This window comes from Mauremys mutica, chromosome 14 (genome assembly GCF_020497125.1).
Source record: "Mauremys mutica isolate MM-2020 ecotype Southern chromosome 14, ASM2049712v1, whole genome shotgun sequence".
In the NCBI taxonomy this organism is placed as follows: Eukaryota; Metazoa; Chordata; order Testudines; family Geoemydidae; genus Mauremys; species Mauremys mutica.
The window spans coordinates 7,135,219-7,156,174 of NC_059085.1; the positions used below are offsets into that span (position 1 = coordinate 7,135,219).

Consider the following 20,956-nt stretch of genomic DNA (forward strand, 5'->3'; position numbering starts at 1 on the left):
GAGGGGGAGAGCGGGCAGTGAGACACCCCCCCCACACCCTGCTGGAGGGGGAGAGCGGGCAGTGAGACACCCCCCCCACACACACACACCCCCCGCTGGAGGGGGAGAGCGGGCAGTGAGACACCCCCCCCCACACACACACACCCTGCTGGAGGGGGAGAGCGGGCAGTGAGACACCCCCCCCCACGCACACCCTGCTGGAGGGGGAGAGCGGGCAGTGAGCCATTCCTGCCCCCACACTACTGGAGGGGGCAGTGGGCAGTGAACCATCCCCCCGCCCCTGCCCCACCACCACCAGAGGGGGAGAGCGGGCAGTGAGACATCTCCCCTGCCACTCTGCCTCCCAGAGAGCAGGGGGTGGGCTTAGGCAGTGAAGTTCCCCCCCCCCCTCTTTGCAGCACTAGGCTTAGTCCCGAGCTGCAGTCTGTGCTGGGGAGGAGTCGCTGGCCTCGGCCTCGAGCACGGCCGACTGCATGGAACAGCAGCTCTCGCTGCCCCATACTGCTGAGGAAGGAAGCACCCAACCCCTTCCAGGGGCTTTATCACCCTCTCCCCCTGGCGCTTTCGGCTTTTCCCACTGTCTCAGCCCTGCGTGACCAGCTGGGGACCCCTGGAACTCACTGTGGAGGTGCCAGGCCCCAGTGGAGGCAGCCTGCAAACAGCCCTGCAGACCAGCATCTCCCAAAGGCACCCTGGGGGCGTGCCGGGGAGGGAGCCTGGCCTGGGTCTCTGCACACCCGGACCTTGGCAGCGGCCCAGCTAGGACTCTCTGGCCAAGGGGTGTCACTGAACCACCACTCGCCCCCCAGCCCAGGCCAAGACGCCGTGGAGTGTCCCCCAGCTGGGAGCGGGACGCGGGAAGCAGCAGCGCACCCATGGGGAAGGGCCTGAGCTGCAGCATCAGCCGTTCTCCGAGCTGCCCCGGACGGGAGGGATCTGAGCCTGCCGCTTGGCCCCGCTCACAGGGTGAAGGGAAGGTCTGCTCCACCCACAAAGCGCGACTGGACACACGGCTGCAGGGGCAGCTGGGCCTGGAAAAGCTCAATAGCGGCCATGCTGATCCCATGGCACATGGAGACATCCAGGCTCTTCAGCTGTCTGCACTCCCTGCTGATGGCCACCAGTGTCCTGCAAAGGAGACAAGTCAGGGCTCTCTTCCCCCATCCTCCCAGCCTGCGGCAGGCAGGGCGACTGCCCCCTCGAAGGCCGGCATCAGAGGAAGGCCTCGCGATACTTACTGGCCTGTGAGCTGGCTGCAGCCAGAGATGACCAAGTGCTGGAGTCTCCGTAGAGAGCTAGCGGCCTCCACGAAGCCTTTGTCAGTCAGCTTTCCACAGTGACTCATGGACAGCTGCTCCAGGCTCTGGCAACCCCTGGCCACCGCTACCAGGCTGGCGTCAGTGAGCTCCGGTAGCAAGCTGAGGGACAGCCGCCTCAGGGCTGGGAGGCAAATAACCTGGATGGACAGACGGATGAGAGCCCATCGGGCACAGCTGGCCTGAACCTTTCCATAGTATTACAGCCGTTGTGCCCACCTGAGTCCCAGCGCATCTTCACCACTGGCTCCCGGCCTGGGCAAAGCTTGCACAGAAAACTTCAGAGCAGAAAGTGTTTGGCAGGAGAGAAAAGGCATCCTCAGCCCGGCTCCCCCCCGAGCCGTGGCACCAGGGAGCTCTGAGGAATGAGGTCTTACCCCCAATCTCTCCCTGGGTCAGTACCGCTGCTGGCAGGGCAGCTTCTAACCCAGCCAGCCTGGCGTCCGCACGCTGCCCACCCAGCCGCACGGCAGCTCCCCAGCTGGAGAAGCAGATCGGAGCCTGATTCCTCCGCCTTGGCACCCTGCGTCCCGTGGGCGCCTGGTGGGCAGTGGTGACGCAATCTGGTGCTGAGAGGGAGCTGTTAGCACCCAGCAGCGTTTCCCCTGGTACGTGCACAGGCACACGCAGCCCAGGAGGATTTCCCTGGACAGCCGCTGGGCTGGGCTCCCCATACCTTGGTGATGCTGCGGTCAGTCAGCTTGCTGCAGGCCATGAGGTCGAGCTCTTGCAGCTGTCCTAGCGCCTGCAGGGAGGCCCGGTGCCGCTTCCGGGACTCGTTCCAGGCAGAGTCGCTGAGGACCTTGGGATCCTGCTCCAGGTTCTGCAGGGGCGGCAGGAAGAATCCCATGTTACCGAAATTCCTGCTGAACTGTGGCCCTGCGTCCTTCTGCCAAGAAAAGGGACATGCTGCTGAGCCAGGGGAGCTCTCGGCCTCCCATCCTCTGAGCCGTGTCAGGGCCTGGGCGTGGGCCCCCAGAGAGGAGGAACAGCCCCACGGACGTTCCCGTTCCATGCTGGCCCCCTGCAGGTACCCGAGCTGTGACTGCGCTGCCACCACCTCCAGGCACAGGCTGGCCCTTGGCAGCCCTCAGAGAGCCCCTGCTGCCTCGGCTTACGCTCCACGGGCATCAGCCAGGCTCCGGGGCAGGCTCTCACCTCTCGGCCATGGTTACGCTCCTCTCCGGGCTCCTCGACGCCCAGGAGGCCCCAGTCCGTCAGCTCCTTGCACCAGGCCAGTCTCAGGACAGTCAGCCGGGGGAGGTGGGAGGCAATGGCTTGGATGCTCACGTTGGTGATGGAGACGCAGGAGGAGAGGTCTAGTACCCGCAGACTGGGGCTCAGGGACCTGGCCAGCGAGAGGACAGAGCTGTCCTGGGGAGGAGAAGGGAATGAGCTGCACTGAGCAATGCCAAGCCTGCCCTATTGGCCAAGGCTCTGTGCAGGAGAGAGCCCCACGCGGCAGGGCCTCCCCGGGGGGGCAGAGCCTGGCGGCCCGGCTGCAGGTGAAGGGGTCTGGGACTGCCCCCTCTGCCAATAGCAGGAATTGGGGAACTTACTCTGAGCAGAGAGCAGAAGGCAAAGCTGAGGGAGGCCAGGTTAGGCCGCAGCTCGGGGGCGGAGCACACTTTCACCAGCTCACTGCCGCTCACGAGGCTGCACTCAGACAGGTCCAGCCTCTGCAGGCTGCGGAGCTCAGCAATGCCCAGGAAACCCCTGTCCGTCAGCCGCTGGAGCTTCCCCAGGCACAGGCTCTGCAGGGCTCGCAGCCCCGCTGACACAGCGAGGGCGGCCCGGTCGGACAGCTCAGAGCACCCAGTGAGGTCCAGCGCGGTCAGGTGGGGCTGGTGCGTGCAGAGGAGGCCGATGGCCTCGTTGGAGAGGTCCCTGCAGTTCTGCAGCACGAGTTCCCGCAGGCGCAGCCCCTCCACTTGCACCAGGGACCTCATCGCCGGCGAGGTGATGCTGGTGCCGCTCAAGTCCAAGGCCCTGAGGCTGCTGGCCCGCTCCTCCAGGAAGCGCAGGAGGTTGCGGAAGGACAGCAGGGCAGAGGAGTTGTAGTTGCTGGACCCGCGGTAGGGGTCAAACTCAAAGGTGAGGTGGCAGCGAGCCAGCGAGAGCCTGGCCAGGCGTGGCGCGCAGCCTGTCAGCCGGTTGAAACTGAGATCCGACAGGTAGCGCAGGCCGGCCAGGTTCAGCTCCTGGAGGCTGGTCAGTGCTCGCCGGGCTTGGCTGATGGTCTCTGGCTTGGAGAGCAGCGTCCCGGACATGAAGAGGCTGTTGCAGCCACTCAGATCCAGCGAGGAGAGGCAGGGGCAGGCAAGGAGGAGGTGCACGAAGGACGTCTCGGTCAGGCTGCTCCCACGCAGACACAAGCTCTGCAGGTGTGGCCCCAGGTGACAGGAGACAGCCTGGATCACGTCCCGGGAGACAGTGGAGCTGTCGAGGCTGGTCAGGCTGACGCAGCTCACGCGCCGTCGGGCCAGGCTCTCAATGGCAGCCAGGGAGGCAGAGGTGGCTGGGATGTTGTACAGGACGTTCTCCTGGAACCGACAGGAGAGAGGCTAGGGGGGAAGGCAGAGCAAAGGCGCGCCCCCATCCAGGCCTCTAGCAACGCCCCCAGGAGGGGAGGCAGGACTCCGGGGAGAGATGCCTTGGGGGAAGCACTGGGGACACAGGCTAGCACAGGCCTTGAGGCTCCAAAACCTGGGTCTGGGGGCAACAACGGAGGTACCCTAGGCGCCGGAGAGACAGCCAGGGAACAGCCTCTTTGTTGGGGGCAGACTGAGCATGTGCAGAATGAGGCAGTGACTGCAGATCCCAGGGAGTGACCATTGGAGTGCAAGCCTGTGCACTGCCTGAGAGCTGGGGGCGGGGGGGGGACTGAGTGCTGCAGTGAGCTGAGGGGGGGGGATGGGGTGAGAGCTGCAGAGTGAGCCGGGGGCGGGGGGACTGCATTCAGGTATGTGCTTGGCCTGGCTCTGTAGCTCTCCTGTGCTGTCTAAAGGGGGCGTTAGGAAGTTCCTTGCCAAGCCACTGCCCTTGCTCTACCAGCCACCTGGTGCCACCCAGAGAGCCCACAGGTAGGTGAGGCTCTGGGGGCCTGTGCAGAGTGGCTGCAGAGGCCTGGGAACTCTCAGCACTAGCTTTGGGGCCGGGGGCCGTTGGCTGTGGAGTCCTTCGTCCCAGGAAGGGGGCCACACGGCAGGTCTTCTCTGAGGAGGGTGCCCTAGAAGTCCTGCTGCTTGAAGCAGGAACTGGACTCGGCCCAGAGCCGGCTGCCTGGGCACGTGTGGGATCCAAAGGTGGGGGCCGATTGACACAGGCTTGTAGCCGGTCACACGGGGGACGCAGCAGGACTGGGCCAGTGGGCACGCCGCGCGGATGAGGGCTGCAGGGAGGGGTGGGCTTTACCTGCCGCAGGGAGTCCTGGGCCGCAAAGTACCAGGTGTGATTCACCAGAGAGGCCTCCTTCCTGTCGGCAATGGGCAAGAAGCTGAGGATGTAGGTGATGACCTGGGAAGAGAATGGGAGACGCATGGGGAAGGGCCCCAGAGCAGGACTTACGCAGCACAGAAGAATTAGGGCATTTGCTGGGGAAGCCGTGATTGGAGAACAGCAGCACTGAGACACTGCTGTACAGTCACAGCATAATTGATGCCGTGATGTCTGCCTGTGTCTGCAGCCAGCCTGAAGCAATAGCTCTGAGAGCTGTGAACTACCTTCTTTGTGCAGATGGTGTGTGAGCTCTGAAATGCTAATCTAAATGTCAGTATGCTGAACGGTCTCACTCCAGTCCAGACAATTTCAGCTCAAACTTCCAGCTCACGTCTGTATCCCACAATCCCAAACTGCCTCTCTCTCCTTCCCAGGAGACAAAAGCCCCAGCTGTTCCCGACTCTGGTGCCAAAGGAGCCAGCTTCCCCCAGACAGCTTCCACCATGTCATGCTATATGATCCACACAAAACTCTGAGTATGCTGTCAACTTAGAGACAGCGCAAAATCAAATGATCAAATTCAACAACCCAGAGACGCTGCACTGGTTCCATGAGTCATTGTCCTGTTTAATGAATCATGTAGGACAGGAAGTGAGGAATGCTTTATCCTAGTATGCTTGCAGGCACAGTTCCCAACCTCCTTTTCACCCTGTGATATTTCATGTGCACTTTGGCCAGTGCTGTCTCAAGGGTGGGCACTAACTGACAGAACTGAAGGAATGATTAGGGGGCTGGAGCACATGACTTATGAGGAGAGGCTGAGGGAACTGGGATTGTTTAGTCTGCAGAAGAGAAGAATGAGGGGGGATTTGATAGCTGCTTTCAACTACCTGAAAGGGGGTTCCAAAGAGGATGGATCTAGACTGTTCTCAGTGGTAGAAGATGACAGAACAAGGAGTAATGGTCTCAAATTGCAGAGGGGGAGGTATAGGTTGGACATTAGGAAAAACTTTTTCACTAGGAGGGTGGTGAAGAACTGGAATGGGTTCCCTAGGGAGGTAGTGGAATCTCCTTCCTTAGAGGTTTTTAAGGTCAGGCTTGACAAAGCCCTGGCTGGGATGATTTAGTTGGGTTTGGTCCCGCTTTGAGCAGGGGGTTGGACTAGATACCTCCTGAGGTCCCTTCCAACCCTGAGATTCTATGATTCTATGATACTCCGCACAGCTGTAGTGGGAGCAAGGCCAGCTGGGATCAGGATTTTGTTTGGCTCCAGCAGAGAAGGGCTGTAGGGGCAGCAGTGAGTCCCCAGAGACCTGGGGAAAGAGCTGACACCTCTGTCTCTCAGTGGAGGTGGAATGGTTTTAACTTCCAGGAATGGATTAGCAGGGAGGGAGCTGACCCAAACCTGGCCTGTAGTGAGGGATTGCAGGTTGGGAAGTGCACCTTCTCCCACCCAGCGCTCTGAAAGCTCGGGGGTGGGGAAGACTTCCTTTGGGTTTTTATTTTCTGGGGAGGAGGAGAAATGTACAGCCCCACAAATGACAGAAACAGTCTCCAAAACTAAGTTGGAAACATCCGTGTTGTTTTCATTCCTTGATCAGAACCTCGTGCCTCCACACTAAAGGACAGAGAGGCCCAAGAGTGATCAGAAAAGCCTAAGTGAAAACAGCATGGCCTGCTTACATGATGAACAAACCTACGTGGCCTGGGATGGGGCTGTGATGGATTTGGAGCTGCCTGTTTTCATGGATCCACTCCAGCTTTTAAACATTTCCTTGGAAGGACCCCTTCACTGTGCCAGATCCGCAAGGGGTCTCACTGTTCCTTCAGGGTAGGCCAGGCAGCCTCAACGCTTCCAGGACTGAAGCTTTAGGCTCCAGCACTCCTGCCTCACACCATGAGCTCCACCCAGCGAGTCCAACTGAGACAGACTCCTGGTCAGAGACCGTTACACTCTTCTGGGACCAGCACACCTCAGCCAGTGTTTGCAGTGACACCAGGCAGAGGTGGGTTTGTTAGTCACCCAGAAGACAGCATCGGGAAGTCCTTAGGTTAGTACAGACAAGCAAAGGTTAAGACATGGTCCATCCTGGCCAAGCCAGTGTTCACCCAGCCATGCTGCCTGGAATCCATTTCTGGCCTTCTCCCTCGGTCAGTTCTTTGTCAGTCCCAGTCCCAGGTGAGAGCTGCTGAGCCTCTCCAAAAGCCAGCTCTGATCCCCCTTCTGCCAACCCATGCTGAGCTGAGGTCACATGTTCCACCTGCCAGAGATGCCAACGTCCTTGGGCCTCCCATTGTCATTCTGGATCCTCCACTGATATGGGCCAGCTTCAGCCAGTCCTTTAACGCCCCATTCATCCCACCCCAGCCAGTTCTGTGACACACACACCTCTCTGCTCCTGCTCTGCCCTAGGTGTACAGTTAACCCTTCTGCGCCACGGGGTGGCAATCCCACGCTCAGTAAGTTACTGCCATGCACATCCTTCATAAACATATTACAGACCAGTCCCACTTCACCACACCTGTGACGCTCCCTGAGCACTGCATCAGGGCCAGGCCACTGGGGGGCTTCCCCAGGCATCTGCTGAGTTAGTTCAATGGCAGCATTGTCAGAAATGCCCTAGGAAGAGGGGGTGGGTCCCTGCAAGCACCTGAGAGCCAAGGCAAGAGCCCTTCACTTGGCTGTTCCAGCCTGACCGCTGGCAGAGCTCACCAAACTGTTCCAAACCCAGGAAACTGCCAAGAAAGGCCCTTGGCTGGCCTAAGGACCGGGGGCGTGCGGGGGGGAAATGTTATGGGGAACAGTCGTCGTCCCGCACCAGGTAAGGACTCTAGACGTGTAGACTTTTGTTGTTATAAAATCCCTTTTTCTCTTATGCTCTGCTTGGATCCTGAGGCCACACGAACACTGCTCTGGTCCGAGAGAAGGCAGTTTGGTCACTAGCTCCCCAAGGGAAGACCCACAAGTGCCGAACCCCATCACACCGGCAGGGTGAGCACGGTCAGTCCACAGGGGCCTGCAGCCCGGGCCCTGGTCTAAGAGTGACAGTATCATCACCAAGTCCCACAGGGGTTCAAAGGCGCTGAGGGAGGCCAGGTAATAAAGGCAGATAAGCAGTGTGGAGAATTCTAGTGAAACTGTTCTGCCAGTCTATTGCTTGTTACTGTTAGGTCATATGACTCTGGGTCATAGCAGAGCTGAACGTTAGCTACTCTTATCAGCATCCTTAATGACTCCTCTAAAGGGTGTTTCCACAGCAGCACTATCCTCACTGTACAGAAGATGGCTGAATACTTTATGTGCTTTTTAAACTCACACCAGCCTCTTGATGCAAAGGTTTCTAACACAGAGCCACATCCTGTGGAATGCTGAGCACTCTCAGCTCCCTTGGAAGTCAAAGTTATCCCAGTGAAATCAAAAGGAAACCAAGGATGCTCAACACCCAATAGAAACACCCAATGGTAAGTTTGGACCACAGAAGAGGGTGTCTCAGGACTTCTCCTTAGTTCAAAGATCTGCACCTCTCGAGTCCTTTACCTGCAGAGGTACCGTGGCCAGAAATTCCTTGGCTCAGCCTGTGTTCCTTGCTTTCCCCTCACATTGTCCCCGAAGGGGTTAAACTAGAAGCCAGAGTACCCACAGCTAAGGTGGGGCTCGGGGCCTGCGTGGGTACAGAGTTTTATGTTTCTTAATATAAACAAGGCTCTTTACAAGAAAAAACCCAAGAAGAGAGGTGCTGGCTGATTTGGAGTTTTGGTAATGGGAATCCTGGGGGGCTCGGGGATGAGGGGGGGCATCCCACATCCCAACAAGGGCCTGAGCCAGGAGGTCTGAGCCCAGAGGATAAGCTGCCTGAGCTAGAAGCAGTGACTAGATTCTGTCCAGAGCCAACTGGCTGGGAAGCACGTGGGACCCTGCTTGCAAGAGACCTAGTGATCATAGAGAAGGGCCCTGTGCCAGGTTATAACAGTGTCTTCTCCAAGTGAACAACTTACTGGGGATTATAGCAGTTGGCTGTGAACAGCAGCATCCCTTCAAGCACTGCACTCGGAGTGTTTTTATTGCAGGCTGTGGCCACAGAGGCATACACATTCATCCTATAACGTGTGGTAAGGGTGTGATGAGCCCTGAAGAGCCATTGCCCTCTCTGAAGCCATGAGGGAGCAGCATCTCTGGTGGAGTGAGTCCCTGTCCCCGGAGAGCAGGACCGACACTGGTAACACAGACAGCAGCAATAACATTCTAGCAGCCCATTTAGATGACACAGGCTGGGCCCTGCTACCAACCTAGAGCCCAAGGAAACACAGGAGTGTTGTCCTAATTTGAATCCCAGTTCTAGTCATATGAACTCTTGTGACCCTCCAGACACTGACGGGACTTGGAAGTGCCACAGGGGTCCCCCATCCAGCCCGCTGCCATCCAGCCTGAGCTATCAGAAGGTGTTACCTCCACCGGGAGCCTTCGCGTCTCCATGCCGGTGTCCAGGGGACAGCAGCTGCATCTGCCCCTTCTTGGGACCCCCAGCACGGATTGCTCCTGCTCAGGCCCAGCTGCTCCCCTCGGTTCGTCCAGGCGAGTGCCTCAGTCTCTGGAGTCCAGGCAGAGCTATCAACACCTGGCCCTTCCCAATGCCCCCATCCTGTCCTACTGCCCCGCCCCCCGTCTGTCTGTCCTACTGCCCCCACCCCACTACCTGTCCTACTGCCCCGCCCCCCGTCTGTCTGTCCTACTGCCCCCACCCCCCTGTCCGTCTGTCCTACTGCCCCCACCCCTCGTCTGTCTGTCCTACTGCCCCCACCCCACTGCCTGTCCGTCTGTCCTACTGCCCCCACCCCCCTGTCTGTCTGTCCTACTGCCCCCACCCGTGTCCGTCTGTCCTACTGTCCCCACCCCCCTGCCTGTCCTACTGCCCCCACCCCCCTGTCCGTCTGTCCTACTGCCCCCGCCCCCCGTCTGTCTGTCCTACTGCCCCCGCCCCCCGTCTGTCTGTCCTACTGCCCCCACCCCACTGCCTGTCCTACTGCCCCCACCCGTGTCCGTCTGTCCTACTGCCCCCACCCCCCTGCCTGTCCTACTGCCCCCACCCCCATCTGTCTGTCCTACTGCCCCCACCCCCCTGCCTGTCCTACTGCCCCCCCTCCCCCCCGTCTGTCTGTCCTACGGTCCCCACCCCCCTGCCTGTCCTACTGTCCCCACCCCCCTGCCTGTCCTACTGCCCCCACCCCCCTGTCCGTCTGTCCTACTGCCCCCACCCCTCGTCTGTCTGTCCTACTGCCCCCACCCCACTGCCTGTCCGTCTGTCCTACTGCCCCCACCCGTGTCTGCCTGTCCTACTGCCCCCACCCCTCGTCTGCCTGTCCTACTGTCCCCACCCGTGTCCGCCTGTCCTACTGCCCGCCCCCCCCCTGCCTGTCCGTCACTCACGCCGCTCTCCGTCCCTCCCACTCTATCCCGGTGTCCGTCCCACTCACTGCCGGTCTCTGCGCCCGCACTTCCGGGTTCACCATGGCAACGCCGCAAAGCCTGCTGGGAATGGCAGTCTGGTGGGGAGGGTCAGAACCCCGCCTTTTTCCCAGAGCGCCGTCTCGTCCCTTCCGCTTCCGGTGACGCGAGCCTGGCGCCGGAAGCTGCGCTAGTGCTGAGTTGGAGCCGCTGCTGCTGGCGGAGCTGGAGCCGCAATGGCGGTGAGGGGCTGCGGGGCGCCTGGGGATCCCGCAAAGCGCCGGGCACGCGCGGGGGGCGGCCTGAGCCCCCCTCCCCCCAGCCCCTCCCCCACCTATGGCCTGAGCCCCCCGGCCCCGGCCTGAGCCCCCCGCCCGGCCCCTCCCCCACCTATGGCCTGGCCTGAGCCCCCCGGCCTGAGCCCCCCCGCCCGGCCCCTCCCCCACCTATTGCCTGGCCTGAGCCCCCCGGCCCCGGCCTGAGCCTCCCGCCCGGCCCCTCCCCCACCTATGGCCTGGCCTGAGCCCCCCTCCCCCCAGCCCCTCCCCCACCTATGGCCTGAGCCCCCCGGCCCCGGCCTGAGCCTCCCGCCCGGCCCCTCCCCCACCTATGGCCTGGCCTGAGCCCCCCGGCCCCGGCCTGAGCCCCCCTCCCCCCGGCCCCTCCCCCACCTATGGCCTGGCCTGAGCCCCCCGGCCCCGGCCTGAGCCCCCCGGCCCCGGGCCCTCCCCCACCTATGGCCTGGCCTGAGCCCCCCTCCCCCCGGCCCCTCCCCCACCTATGGCCTGAGCCCCCCGCCCGGCCCCTCCCCCACCTATGGCCTGGCCTGAGCCCCCCTCCCCCGGCCTGAGCCCCCCTCCCCCCGGCCCCGGCCTGAGCCCCCCGCCCGGCCCCTCCCCCCACCTATGGCCTGAGCCCCCCGGCCCCGGCCTGAGCCCCCCGCCCGGCCCCTCCCCCCACCTATGGCCTGGCCTGAGCCCCCCGGCCTGAGCCCCCCTCCCCCCGGGCTTGGCCTGAGCCCCCCGCCCGGCCCCTCCCCCACCTATGGCCTGGCCTGAGCCCCCCTCCCCCCGGCCCCGGCCTGAGCCCCCTGCCCGTCCCCCTCCCCCCACCTATGGCCTGAGCCCCCCCCCCGGCCCCTCCCCCCACCTCCCGCCTGGCCTGAGCCCCCCGCCCGGCCCCTCCCCCACCTATGGCCTGGCCTGAGCCCCCCGCCCGGCCCCTCCCCCCACCTATGGCCTGGCCTGAGCCCCCCGGCCCCGGCCTGAGCCCCCCTCCCCCCGGGCTTGGCCTGAGCCCCCTGCCCGTCCCCCTCCCCCCACCTATGGCCTGAGCCCCCCTGTCCGCCCCGCCTGGACCTGGCTTGAGGGGCCAACACCCCTCCCCCCCGTGGCCTGGTCTGAGTCCGCCTGCCCCAGGCTTGGTCTTTGCCTCCCACCCGCCCCCTGCCCTGTACCCCCAGTCTGCGCCTCCCCCTCCCGGGCCTGGCCTAGGCTCTCAGCCTGACACTCCTGAGAGTGAAACAGGAGAGTGTTTCGCTGCGTGAGACCCTATCGCTGCTCCCCCACGAGGGCTGCACAGCAGGGTGTGTGGGGGGGTGATTATAAAACCACAGAAAATTGTGAGGGGATCTCGGGGGTGGATGTAGAACGTGATGCTCGTTTATTTAATTGACATGAGTTTGATTGAGTGTCTCTTTAGAGCTGTGAATGGATCCCTCAAGGGTAGGGTTATAATAGACAACATGCAGATAGGGGCCTTCAGGAATGAAAGGGGAGTGATAGAGATGTAGCCGTGCCCTGTCCAGCCTGTAGACATCAATGACTGACCAACTCTCTCGAAACAGTTCTCCAAACCAGGGCTCCAACTGAACAACAGAGGTAGAAACGGGATGATATGCTCACCCACATAAGCTGGCCTCCAGAGAAACTGACAACAGTTAGAAGCACATGGCAATGCTTGGACTTTGCAAGTGAACTTAGGATAAACAAAAAATGTTCGTCTACAAAATGCCCAAAGACCAGGAGACTAAACTATGCTTTATAAATGCTGGGGTAGAACCTACGTGGTGCTCTAGACTGCTGACAAACACAGGAGCAGAAGAAACCTATAGGGCTTAAGTGCCATTAACAAAAGCCACAGGATAAATATCGACCATCCGAAAACTACTATGAAAATGAGCTGACAGCATAATCCAACCCATCCTGGAATATGGACGCAAAGCCAGGGGCCCAACCTTAACGGCCATCTACAGCAGCTGGGGCAAGAAACCTACAGTCCTGCAAGCAAATGATACACGTGTACAAGAAACCGCCCAACGACGGCTGGACAGAACGGAGATTTTTTTTTTCCCCTTTAGCACCATATGAAAAGAGCACTCAGTGTCTGGTGTCTCCACACTCAAAGCAGCTAAATGACTACGCTCTATGATTCCTCCAGGCCTCAAGAGCACTGCCTTTGGGATCAGTGCCAGTGGGTTGTGGAGGGGTGTAGGCAGGAGGAGCTTTGGGGAAGGGATTGAGATGTGAGCAGAGGGGTGCAAGGATGTATGTGTTAAAGGCTGCGCTCTTTTTCCAGCCAAAGGGGAAGGTGGGAACCAAAGGGAAAAAGCAGATTTTTGAAGAGAACAAGGAGACGCTGAAATTCTACCTGCGGATCATCCTTGGTGCTAACGTGAGTGTCTCTCTCCATCAGTCTTCTAGGGCTATGAATTCCTGTCTGCAGCTACTGGCTGGAATGGCAAATCCCAGCATGTTGGGCAGGACATTGCTTCCTTCCCAGATGCCTATTCTGTCCCATCCTTTTGTGGGGCCTGATAGCCCTAAATCCTGTGTGGCCTTGGGGATCGAAGAGTTGGGGGAGATGAAGAAGGGATTCCTCCATTTCAGTCAGGGCGAACGTGAAAAGGGCCGTATGGGCTCACGTAACTTCTGCACTTAAGGGCTGTAGGGGGAGCAGTGAGTCCCCAGAGACCTGGGGAAAGAGCTGACACCTCTGTCTCTCAGTGGAGGTGGAATGGTTTTAACTTCCAGGAATGGATTAGCAGGGAGGGAGCTGACCCAAACCTGGCCTGTAGTGAGGGATTGCAGGTTGGGAAGTGCACCTTCTCCCACCCAGCGCTCTGAAAGCTCGGGGGTGGGGAAGACTTCCTTTGGGTTTTTATTTTCTGGGGAGGAGGAGAAATGTACAGCCCCACAAATGACAGAAACAGTCTCCAAAACTCCATATATGTATTGGCCTATGGCGTTCTGCAAAGGCAGGTGTGGCTAGGAGGGATGAAGGCGCTAAGAACTGGCACTAGGAAAGCAAGGAGCTCTCCTTCGCCTTAAAGCTTTCACCCCTAGTCAGACTAACATTTCTGCTCTGCTGGAGCCAGCTCATAGGCTTGGGGCTTGCCTGGCTCTGAAAACTGTCTGGATCCAGCTTCAGCTTTCTGACGCCAGGGAGCTCTCTGGAGCTTTCCTTTTCCAGCGTCGTAGGGCAATGGATCTTGGAGAAGCAGGCAAGGTGCAAGCATGTTGGGAGAAGGTGCAAAGCTGTCCCATCCCTGAGGTGTTCCTTCCCCTCACACTCGCTCATTCTGGCTGCTTGGCTTTATTTCCCTTGTCTTCAGGCCATTTATGCAGTTGTGAACCTGGTGATCTTCTACACAACAGCCTCCTTCTGGACCTGGGTAAGTCCCTGATCTCATCTCTGACCCTTCCCTCTTCAGGGTGGAGGAAGCGAGGGGGTAACACCTGGAGGGGTATTTGTTCCATTCTCTCGCCCTTCCATCTGCTTCTCCCTGGGGCTGTGAGGAATCTTTACTGGCTGTTCAAACAGCGACCCTCAGCTCTCCTGTTGGGGTTAGTGTGGAGTTTGGTGTTCACTCACACTGTCTGGGGCCTGGGGCCCCCATTGTTTCCAGGTTGCTCTGTTAGGCAGTGCATTAGCCATGTTTCCCTGGACACACAGACCCTGTGAGGGGCTTTTACCCAGCTGGGACGAGAAGATCTTCCCTGATCAGGAATGTCAGTACAAATCGTTGCTCTGGGGCTCTGGTCCTGCCACTTTCCCTGGGTCGCTTTCATGTCTGACCTTTGTTTGCTTGTTGCAGGTTGCGTTTGTGTTTAGCATGGTGATCTACGGTGCCAGTTATCGCTCCATGAGCTCCATGGCAAAGGCCTCTTTCACGGACGATGGCAACCTTGCTGACGGGGGAATTGACCTGAATATGGAGCAGGGGATGGCAGAGTGAGTGTCCACACCCACACGAGTCCAGGTGAGCAGGACCTGCTGCCTGAGCGCGTACACAGACCCATTTACCCCTGAGAGCGTGGGAAGAAGCAGAGCAGAGCCTCGGCTCTGAGGCCGTCCCACAGAGTTCACTGGCTCTCCCCAGTGGGGAACTTTCTAATCATTCTTGTCATTTGCCAAGAATCCGTCGAACTGTCCTCGTTGCTTGAACGTCTAGCTCTGCCTCCAGGAAGTGAGTAACGGGCACCCCAGGAAGTGTGCTAGGCTGAGACAGTGACTTGCGCTAGGCTGGGTGGGCGACCATACCCAGCTGCTCCACCAACTCCTCCCTGGCCCTTTGGCTTCTCTCCTGGGGTGTTACATCCTCTAGCAGAGGACAGCTCTTCCCCTGCCCTTTGAGTGAGGGGGATGTTTAGGGTGCATAAAATCTTTACCCTCTCCAGGGTTATAGGGTTCTTTTCCTTGGATTGGCTGCCTGAAGCACCTACACAAGAGTTGTTTCCTTAGAACAAAGCAAGACCTATTAAAAAGAGAGACAGTGGAATTAGAAGCCTGCTTAACAGACCCGGATTTATACGTCTGAGCTAAGCTAATTCAGGCACCCTCAGCTTGCTTACAGGAAAGACCAGGCAATTGTGTGTGGTCAAGAGCAAGTCCTTGGTCTCTGGCCTCTCCTCGGAGATCCAGCCCCACTCTGTGCAGAGAGTCAGTCCCCTCCCTCGATCCACTCCACCTGTTTGTCAGATCTTTGTTAAAGGTCCTCCTCATCCCAGGTGAGGCATTCTGGTTGTGTCTGTCCCTTCCCCCACCCTGCATCTGCCTGCTCTGTTTCGATTGTCAGCTCTCTGGGGCAGGGACTGAGTGTCTCTGTATGTGTTCAGTGCCCAGCCCTGTTCTTGGGCCCGGGGCGCTCCCAGGAGGAAGAGAGGGGCTGGGGGGGCAGGCAGTCTGCTCCAGGGGTGAGCTGGGTAAGTGTCAGAGTGGGGGGGATACACACAGAGTCTCACTCCTAGGGATGGAAATATCATTTAAAAAGTTAACCACTTAAATGATTAAAATTATATCGTTGAACCGGTTAACCGAGGTGGCTCTGGCGGGGCTGGGGGCTGAGTGTTAATGGTTACGGTCGGTTAACGGTCAGCCTAATGTTAACCGTTTAACCTTTTACATCCCTAACTCCTTCACACGGTGCCCTGTACGGTACGGTGATGTCGCCATAGGGGTCTGTCGCGGCGTGTCCGCTGGTGCCAGGACAATCAGAGGGGGTTCACATGCAGGCTTGGGCAGATGGCACCACATTGCTGTATGTTCAGGAGGCCCCCTTCTGACAGACAGGCAAGAAATGGCACCTTTTTAAACCTGGAACTAAAATTCTGTGGAAAACACTGAGGGGAAAAACTGAATTCCACTGGGAGGCCCAGGGTGGCATCCCCTCCCCGAGGGCATGTCTGCAGCATTGAATGTCAAGGGCCCCGCTGAGGGGTGGGAATGACAGAACCATCCCAACCTGACGGCACTGTTGCCATCACCACTCTGTGACTCCTCCTGTTGCCCTCTGTGTCTGTTGCTCAGGTGGGCAAAGTTGACATTGCAGCTAAATCAAAGACTTTCTCAAACTTTCTGTGCAAGGGAGGACTCGGGCAAGGAGCGGGGGGGAAGAGGAGGAAGTTGGCTACCACCAGGAAAAGAAACTGCTCGTGTGTTGGTGCAAGGGCTGTTTGCACTATAGCTTCTCGTGAAACTGGCCTGGGTATCGCCACCTCACCCACTTGGTTTCTCCCTTGTCTCCTTACTACTTAATGTCTCTCTTACTCTCCTCATTGACCACTTACCTCTGGAAAGCTTGCTGGGGCCTTTGTGTGACGCACACTGTACAGGGCAGAGTGGTAGTGAAAAAACGGCACCACCTGATCTTTTGTGAAATCCTCCTAGTACTATGGGAAATTGTTTGGCTGGATAATGATGTTGCACCAGATGTGACACACGGCCTGGTGCTTCACAATACAGCTGTGTGATTGTGAATGGATTGGCAGGGAAGGGACTTTTATTGGGCTTGTTCTAAAAAGAGAAGGTAAATGATTGTATATGTCCCTCGAACCCACAGCTCATATAAGTTCTATCTTTCCTGTTACAACTGTCCTAAGTTACTTTTGCCTGGGCAGTAGAGAGAGTTTTTACTTGCCTGATGTACTACAATTCACTGCCTAGAATAATTTTTGTCCAAGATAAATAATAGTGCATGCAAAAAACCACTATTAATGCAGCATAGATGTGCTAAGAGGCACCGAAGTCACCAAATGCAGTTACGGTTTACTGCTCCACTCTGCCCCCTTGTGTTTGTGCATTGGAATAGTCTCCAATGATGCGATCTCTGGGTTTTCCTGTATTTTACTCTGCACTTTTTCCCAGCAGGGTCAGAATAGGTGCGCAGTGTGTTAAGACTAATGTGCTGTACTCTCAGCTCTTCAGTTCATGTCAGTTTGCCATTTGAAACACTCCAAGAAGCATTGTTACACTCCCCTTTCACCTGACAGTCCTGTCACGTTTTACTTTGCCACAGGAACAAATGCTGACTTGAAACTGCTTTTTGTACAGTACTGATTGAAATGTATTTCCAGCATCTCATCTAACCCTGAATTGGATTTTGTACGTTCCTCGAGGATGTGCTGTGGGCAGTTGTTACTTGGGAGATCTAGGTTCAGTCCCCGTGGACTGTGGTGAGGAGAAATTCATTCCTGTTTGCGAGGTGCTCACGTGCTGTGTGGTCAGGTACCCAGAGAAGCTGTTTCCAAATGCTGGGCAGCTCCGTGTGGCACTGCATACAGTGAGACGTGCAGTGTCTGTATGCCAGCCCGTTGGTTTCTTACTCTAGTACGTGTTGTTTCATGTGAGTGCCGGGGGGCTGTTTCTCTTCCGTGCACATTACAACAGTCTGTGTGTGTCTGGGCTGTGTAGAAGACAAACGCATCATGCTGTTGTGAGAGCTGCGATTCTGTAATCAAAGCTGGTGTTCAGCCCACCCCTGCCAATGGCTCTCGCCGTTTGTGTTACCTCAATGGTTTTGTGTGTGGGAAATCAGGGGGATGGCGGGGGGGGCCTGGCCTGGGGTCAGATGAGTAACGAGCAGTTGTCCCTGTGGCTCAGTTTGTGGCCGTTGGGGTATGTTTGTCCATGGGATGCTGCATTGTGAGAGCTCAGCAGCTGTGTCTGGAAATGGAGAGTGCGTGCGGAGGGGCTAGCTGCTGTGGCGTGGGATTAACACCTCTCAGGGTCCTGTGAGCGAGCAGGCTTCGTGCAGAACACAGGCCAGAATTCATATGTAGCCGCCTGTAATGGCGTTGAGCATTTTTTCTCCCACTCAGCCAGGCCTGCCCTGTCCCTCGGCTGGGGAGCCCAAGGCCCTGTTTGAGTCTTCAGCCAATTGTAGTTAATCCAGGAGACACTACTTCTCCGAGGCCCTAACTCACCTGGCAGAACGGGGAATTGAACACACAGTTCCCCTGTGGGCTAAGGCTAAGCCAAAGCCAAGGGACTGTTCCTGCCCAAAGGAGAACGGGGAAGGGCTACAGGGGAGCCCAGGAGCTTTGCAGTGGCAGCAGAACTGTAGTGTTAACGGGGCTTGCGACTGCCGATGTTCAGGACAGAAAACGGGCCCTGGCTCAGTGCAATTAACCTGTTGCTTTTCCTGTCCCTCTCAGGCACCTCAAGGATGTGATCTTACTGACAGCCATTGTCCAAGTGCTCAGCTGCTTCTCCCTCTATGTCTGGTACTTCTGGCTCTTGGTAAGTCGTTTGGGCCCTTCTCCCTACGCCCAGATTCAACCCTTGCTCTCCCTTCTAGCTCTGCTCCATTTCATAGACTCCAAGGCCAGAAGGACCGAGTCTGCCCACCTGTAGAGCACAGGCCAGAGACCTGCCCCAGCAGAATTCCCAGAGCAGATTTTAGAAAAACCGCCAGTCTTGATTTAAAAATGGCCAGGGATGGAGAATCCACCACGGCCCTTGGTAAATTGTCCCAGTGGTTAATTACTCTCGCTGTTTACCCCTTATTTCCATTTCATTTCTCACCCTCCCTTCCCAGCCTGGAGCTGGGTTTTGGTAACCCATGCAGCCCTCCCCCAATCTTCTCCAGATGAGAGAGTGCCGTTATGCACGGGAATGCTGAGGCCTGCCGGGGTTTGGGTGCCACCTCTCTGAAAGCCCTTGGACAGTGAGAGGCCCAGAGGGCAATGATAGATGGGGCAGAGTCCAGGCTGTCTTGGGATGCGCATTGTGATACTTTACATGTGTGTGGTGACAGGGTGAGCTGTGAGTACTTACCTGCCTTTGCTTGACTGTGTTTGTGCAGGGGAACCCCTGCCTGAACTGGGGAGCTGCTGAGCGCTCAGCACCCCTGAAAATCAGCTTTTTTTTTTTTTTTGGACCCTTCTAACTTATCAACTTTAACACCTGGCCCAGGGAGACGTACATCAAAACAGAACTTCCTGCATAGACTGATTAAAAATCCCAAGCTGATTAGTACCTAGCTTTGTCACCAGTGGGTCTGTGTGGCAGAAGCCACCCATTATAAATGGCTGGCTGGCTAAAAGATAACTCAGAATATTTCTCTTTGTCGGCGGAGCTGCCTCGTGTCTGACCCCTGCACTGGGCGGCTTGTCAGGAGGAACAGACTGAACTGAATAAGCACTGAAACGGAGTAGCCCATATTCTCCTGTTCCGAGCAGTCCTCCTGGAAGGGGGGCGAGCCCGTTGCTGGGAAGTGGGGCCTGGTCTGTGGAGGTCTTAGGAACTGAAGCCAAGGTTTTCATAACTAGGCTCCGATCATGAGGCCTCAAGTCTATATTTAGGCCCCATAAGAAGTGGGTGGTTCTCAAAAGTGCTGAGCCCCTGCAGCTCCCATTGCCTGTGGCACGTATCTAGGGGCACCTTTCACCAGCACTAACGTCACTAAAGACCTAGATCCAGGGGTCATGTCCAGTTCTGGATGGAGAATCAGCTTCTCCAGAGCTCTGCGGTACCTGGTCCTACAGTAACTGAGTTTGCTGCCTGTTGTGCTTTGTAGGCTCCAGGACGGGCTCTCTATCTCCTGTGGGTGAACATCCTGGGGCCCTGGCTCACGGCCGACTCTTCAGCTGCCACCCAGGAGCCAAATGAGAAGAAGCAACGCCGCCAGGAGCGCCGCCAGATGAAGCGCTTCTAGCTACACACGTGGGGGTGGATTAGATCTAATTCACCATCTCCACCTTGTTACTTCATCAGGGATGCGATTTAAACCAATCAGAAACCGTCACAGTGTCTGTCACCCTCTCATCGATCCATTCCACTATAAAGGCTGCCAGAGACTTCCCTTGACTGCTTCTGATGGTCACATCAGGGGCTGCTCCACCACTTGGGGCCTTACTTGACAAGGGGGAGGGAGGTTACGATGGGATATGTGTAAATAGCTTTTTCAAGCAATGGTGTAAGGAGTTTGGGGATTGGAATTGCCTTGTTGGAGGAAATATATTAAAGAGGAAAATCTAAGCGCTGGTACTGGTGGCCAATGTTTGCTTCAGGGTCAAACTTTGCAACAACAAAAAAATCACCAGCAGGCAGAGATGAGAGCTTGAAAATGTCATGCTGCCAAGTGAAAGTTTGACTAAGTTCTAAGCAATGGAGAAAGGACGTTCAGAATGGAAGTGGCCACTCTCACTGAGCTATCACTGACTGGGCTGGGACCATTCACAATAGTCCCCCAGCACTGCCAGAAAGCCGGTGCTCAGATTTCAAGTTCTTGGGTGACACCGTCCCCCGTTTCTTCGCTAGTCCCCCAGTGAGGCCTCCAGCATCACTGACACTTCCCATGTAAACACGAGTGGAAAAAAAATCTTTATTGGGGGGATTAAAATCCTCCTTACAGTTGAGGAATGGAAGGGCAAAGGCATTTTTACAGGCAATGTCTGGGTGGGAAGCAAATAAGCAGTTGACTGAGTTCTGGTGCTGACCAGAGCACCTGCTGATGAGGAAATACCGCGCTGTCAGAAGCTTTTCATGGCATGCAGCCTAAATTTGATTTCTTTAATAATATCCAGTCCCCTCTGCCCAGCTAGAGAAGTCACTCCTAGCTGTATGGTTTCCCCTCTGCCCAGGTACTACAGCGATGAGCACAGGACAAGAAGTGATATAGACGAAAACAGCCCTGGTGCTCCTTCACCCTGTCCTGGAGTGCAGCACTCGTCCAGCTCTGCTCCTCCAACACCTCACACCCTTCCACCCTCCCTGACCAATCTACCGCTCCCTCCTAGGGTTTTAATCTATGATCTGCAGACTTCACAGTCCTCTCAGTGATTCCTATAGAACATTTCTGTTCTCCACCTTGGATTTGTTTAACTATCTTCCATCATCCTTCTTTCCCCCAGTGTAGCGCCCTCTCCCTGCAACAGCATTTAAAAACCCCACCCCCAAAGCACCTGTGGTGCTAGTTCCCTCCCGTGGCATTGCATGCATGTTAGCCATCGTCCCCTCCCCCCCACCCTCACCGCCG

The 20,956-nt window shown here is 57.4% G+C and overlaps 2 protein-coding genes across 4 annotated transcripts; one reads left to right on the forward strand and one right to left on the reverse strand.

Annotated features, from left to right (window-relative positions):
- Window positions 1–86: 86 nt before the first annotated feature.
- Window positions 87–10,326, reverse strand: LRRC29 (leucine rich repeat containing 29). Of its 3 annotated transcripts, none has more exons than XM_044987884.1 (8): window positions 10,227–10,326; window positions 9,202–9,343; window positions 4,731–4,832; window positions 2,876–3,859; window positions 2,475–2,690; window positions 1,993–2,205; window positions 1,239–1,456; window positions 87–1,128 (listed from the first exon to the last, which is right to left on the reverse strand). In XM_044987884.1, exons 2-8 carry the CDS (start codon window positions 9,226–9,228, stop codon window positions 960–962), a joined length of 1,929 nt encoding a protein of 642 aa, XP_044843819.1. In that variant the 5' UTR covers window positions 9,229–9,343; window positions 10,227–10,326; the 3' UTR covers window positions 87–959. The 3 variants fall into 3 exon arrangements, with proteins under 3 accessions (XP_044843819.1, XP_044843820.1, XP_044843821.1); XM_044987885.1 differs by having other exon boundaries at window positions 10,180–10,229; XM_044987886.1 differs by lacking the exon at window positions 10,227–10,326 and having other exon boundaries at window positions 1,993–2,139; window positions 9,202–9,410.
- Window positions 10,293–20,955, forward strand: TMEM208 (transmembrane protein 208). The gene is made up of 6 exons (XM_044987889.1): window positions 10,293–10,439; window positions 12,775–12,870; window positions 13,811–13,870; window positions 14,294–14,430; window positions 18,132–18,216; window positions 19,496–20,955. The coding sequence occupies exons 1-6, from the start codon at window positions 10,434–10,436 to the stop codon at window positions 19,631–19,633; spliced, it is 522 nt and encodes a 173-aa protein (XP_044843824.1). The 5' UTR covers window positions 10,293–10,433; the 3' UTR covers window positions 19,634–20,955.
- Window position 20,956: the final 1 nt, after the last annotated feature.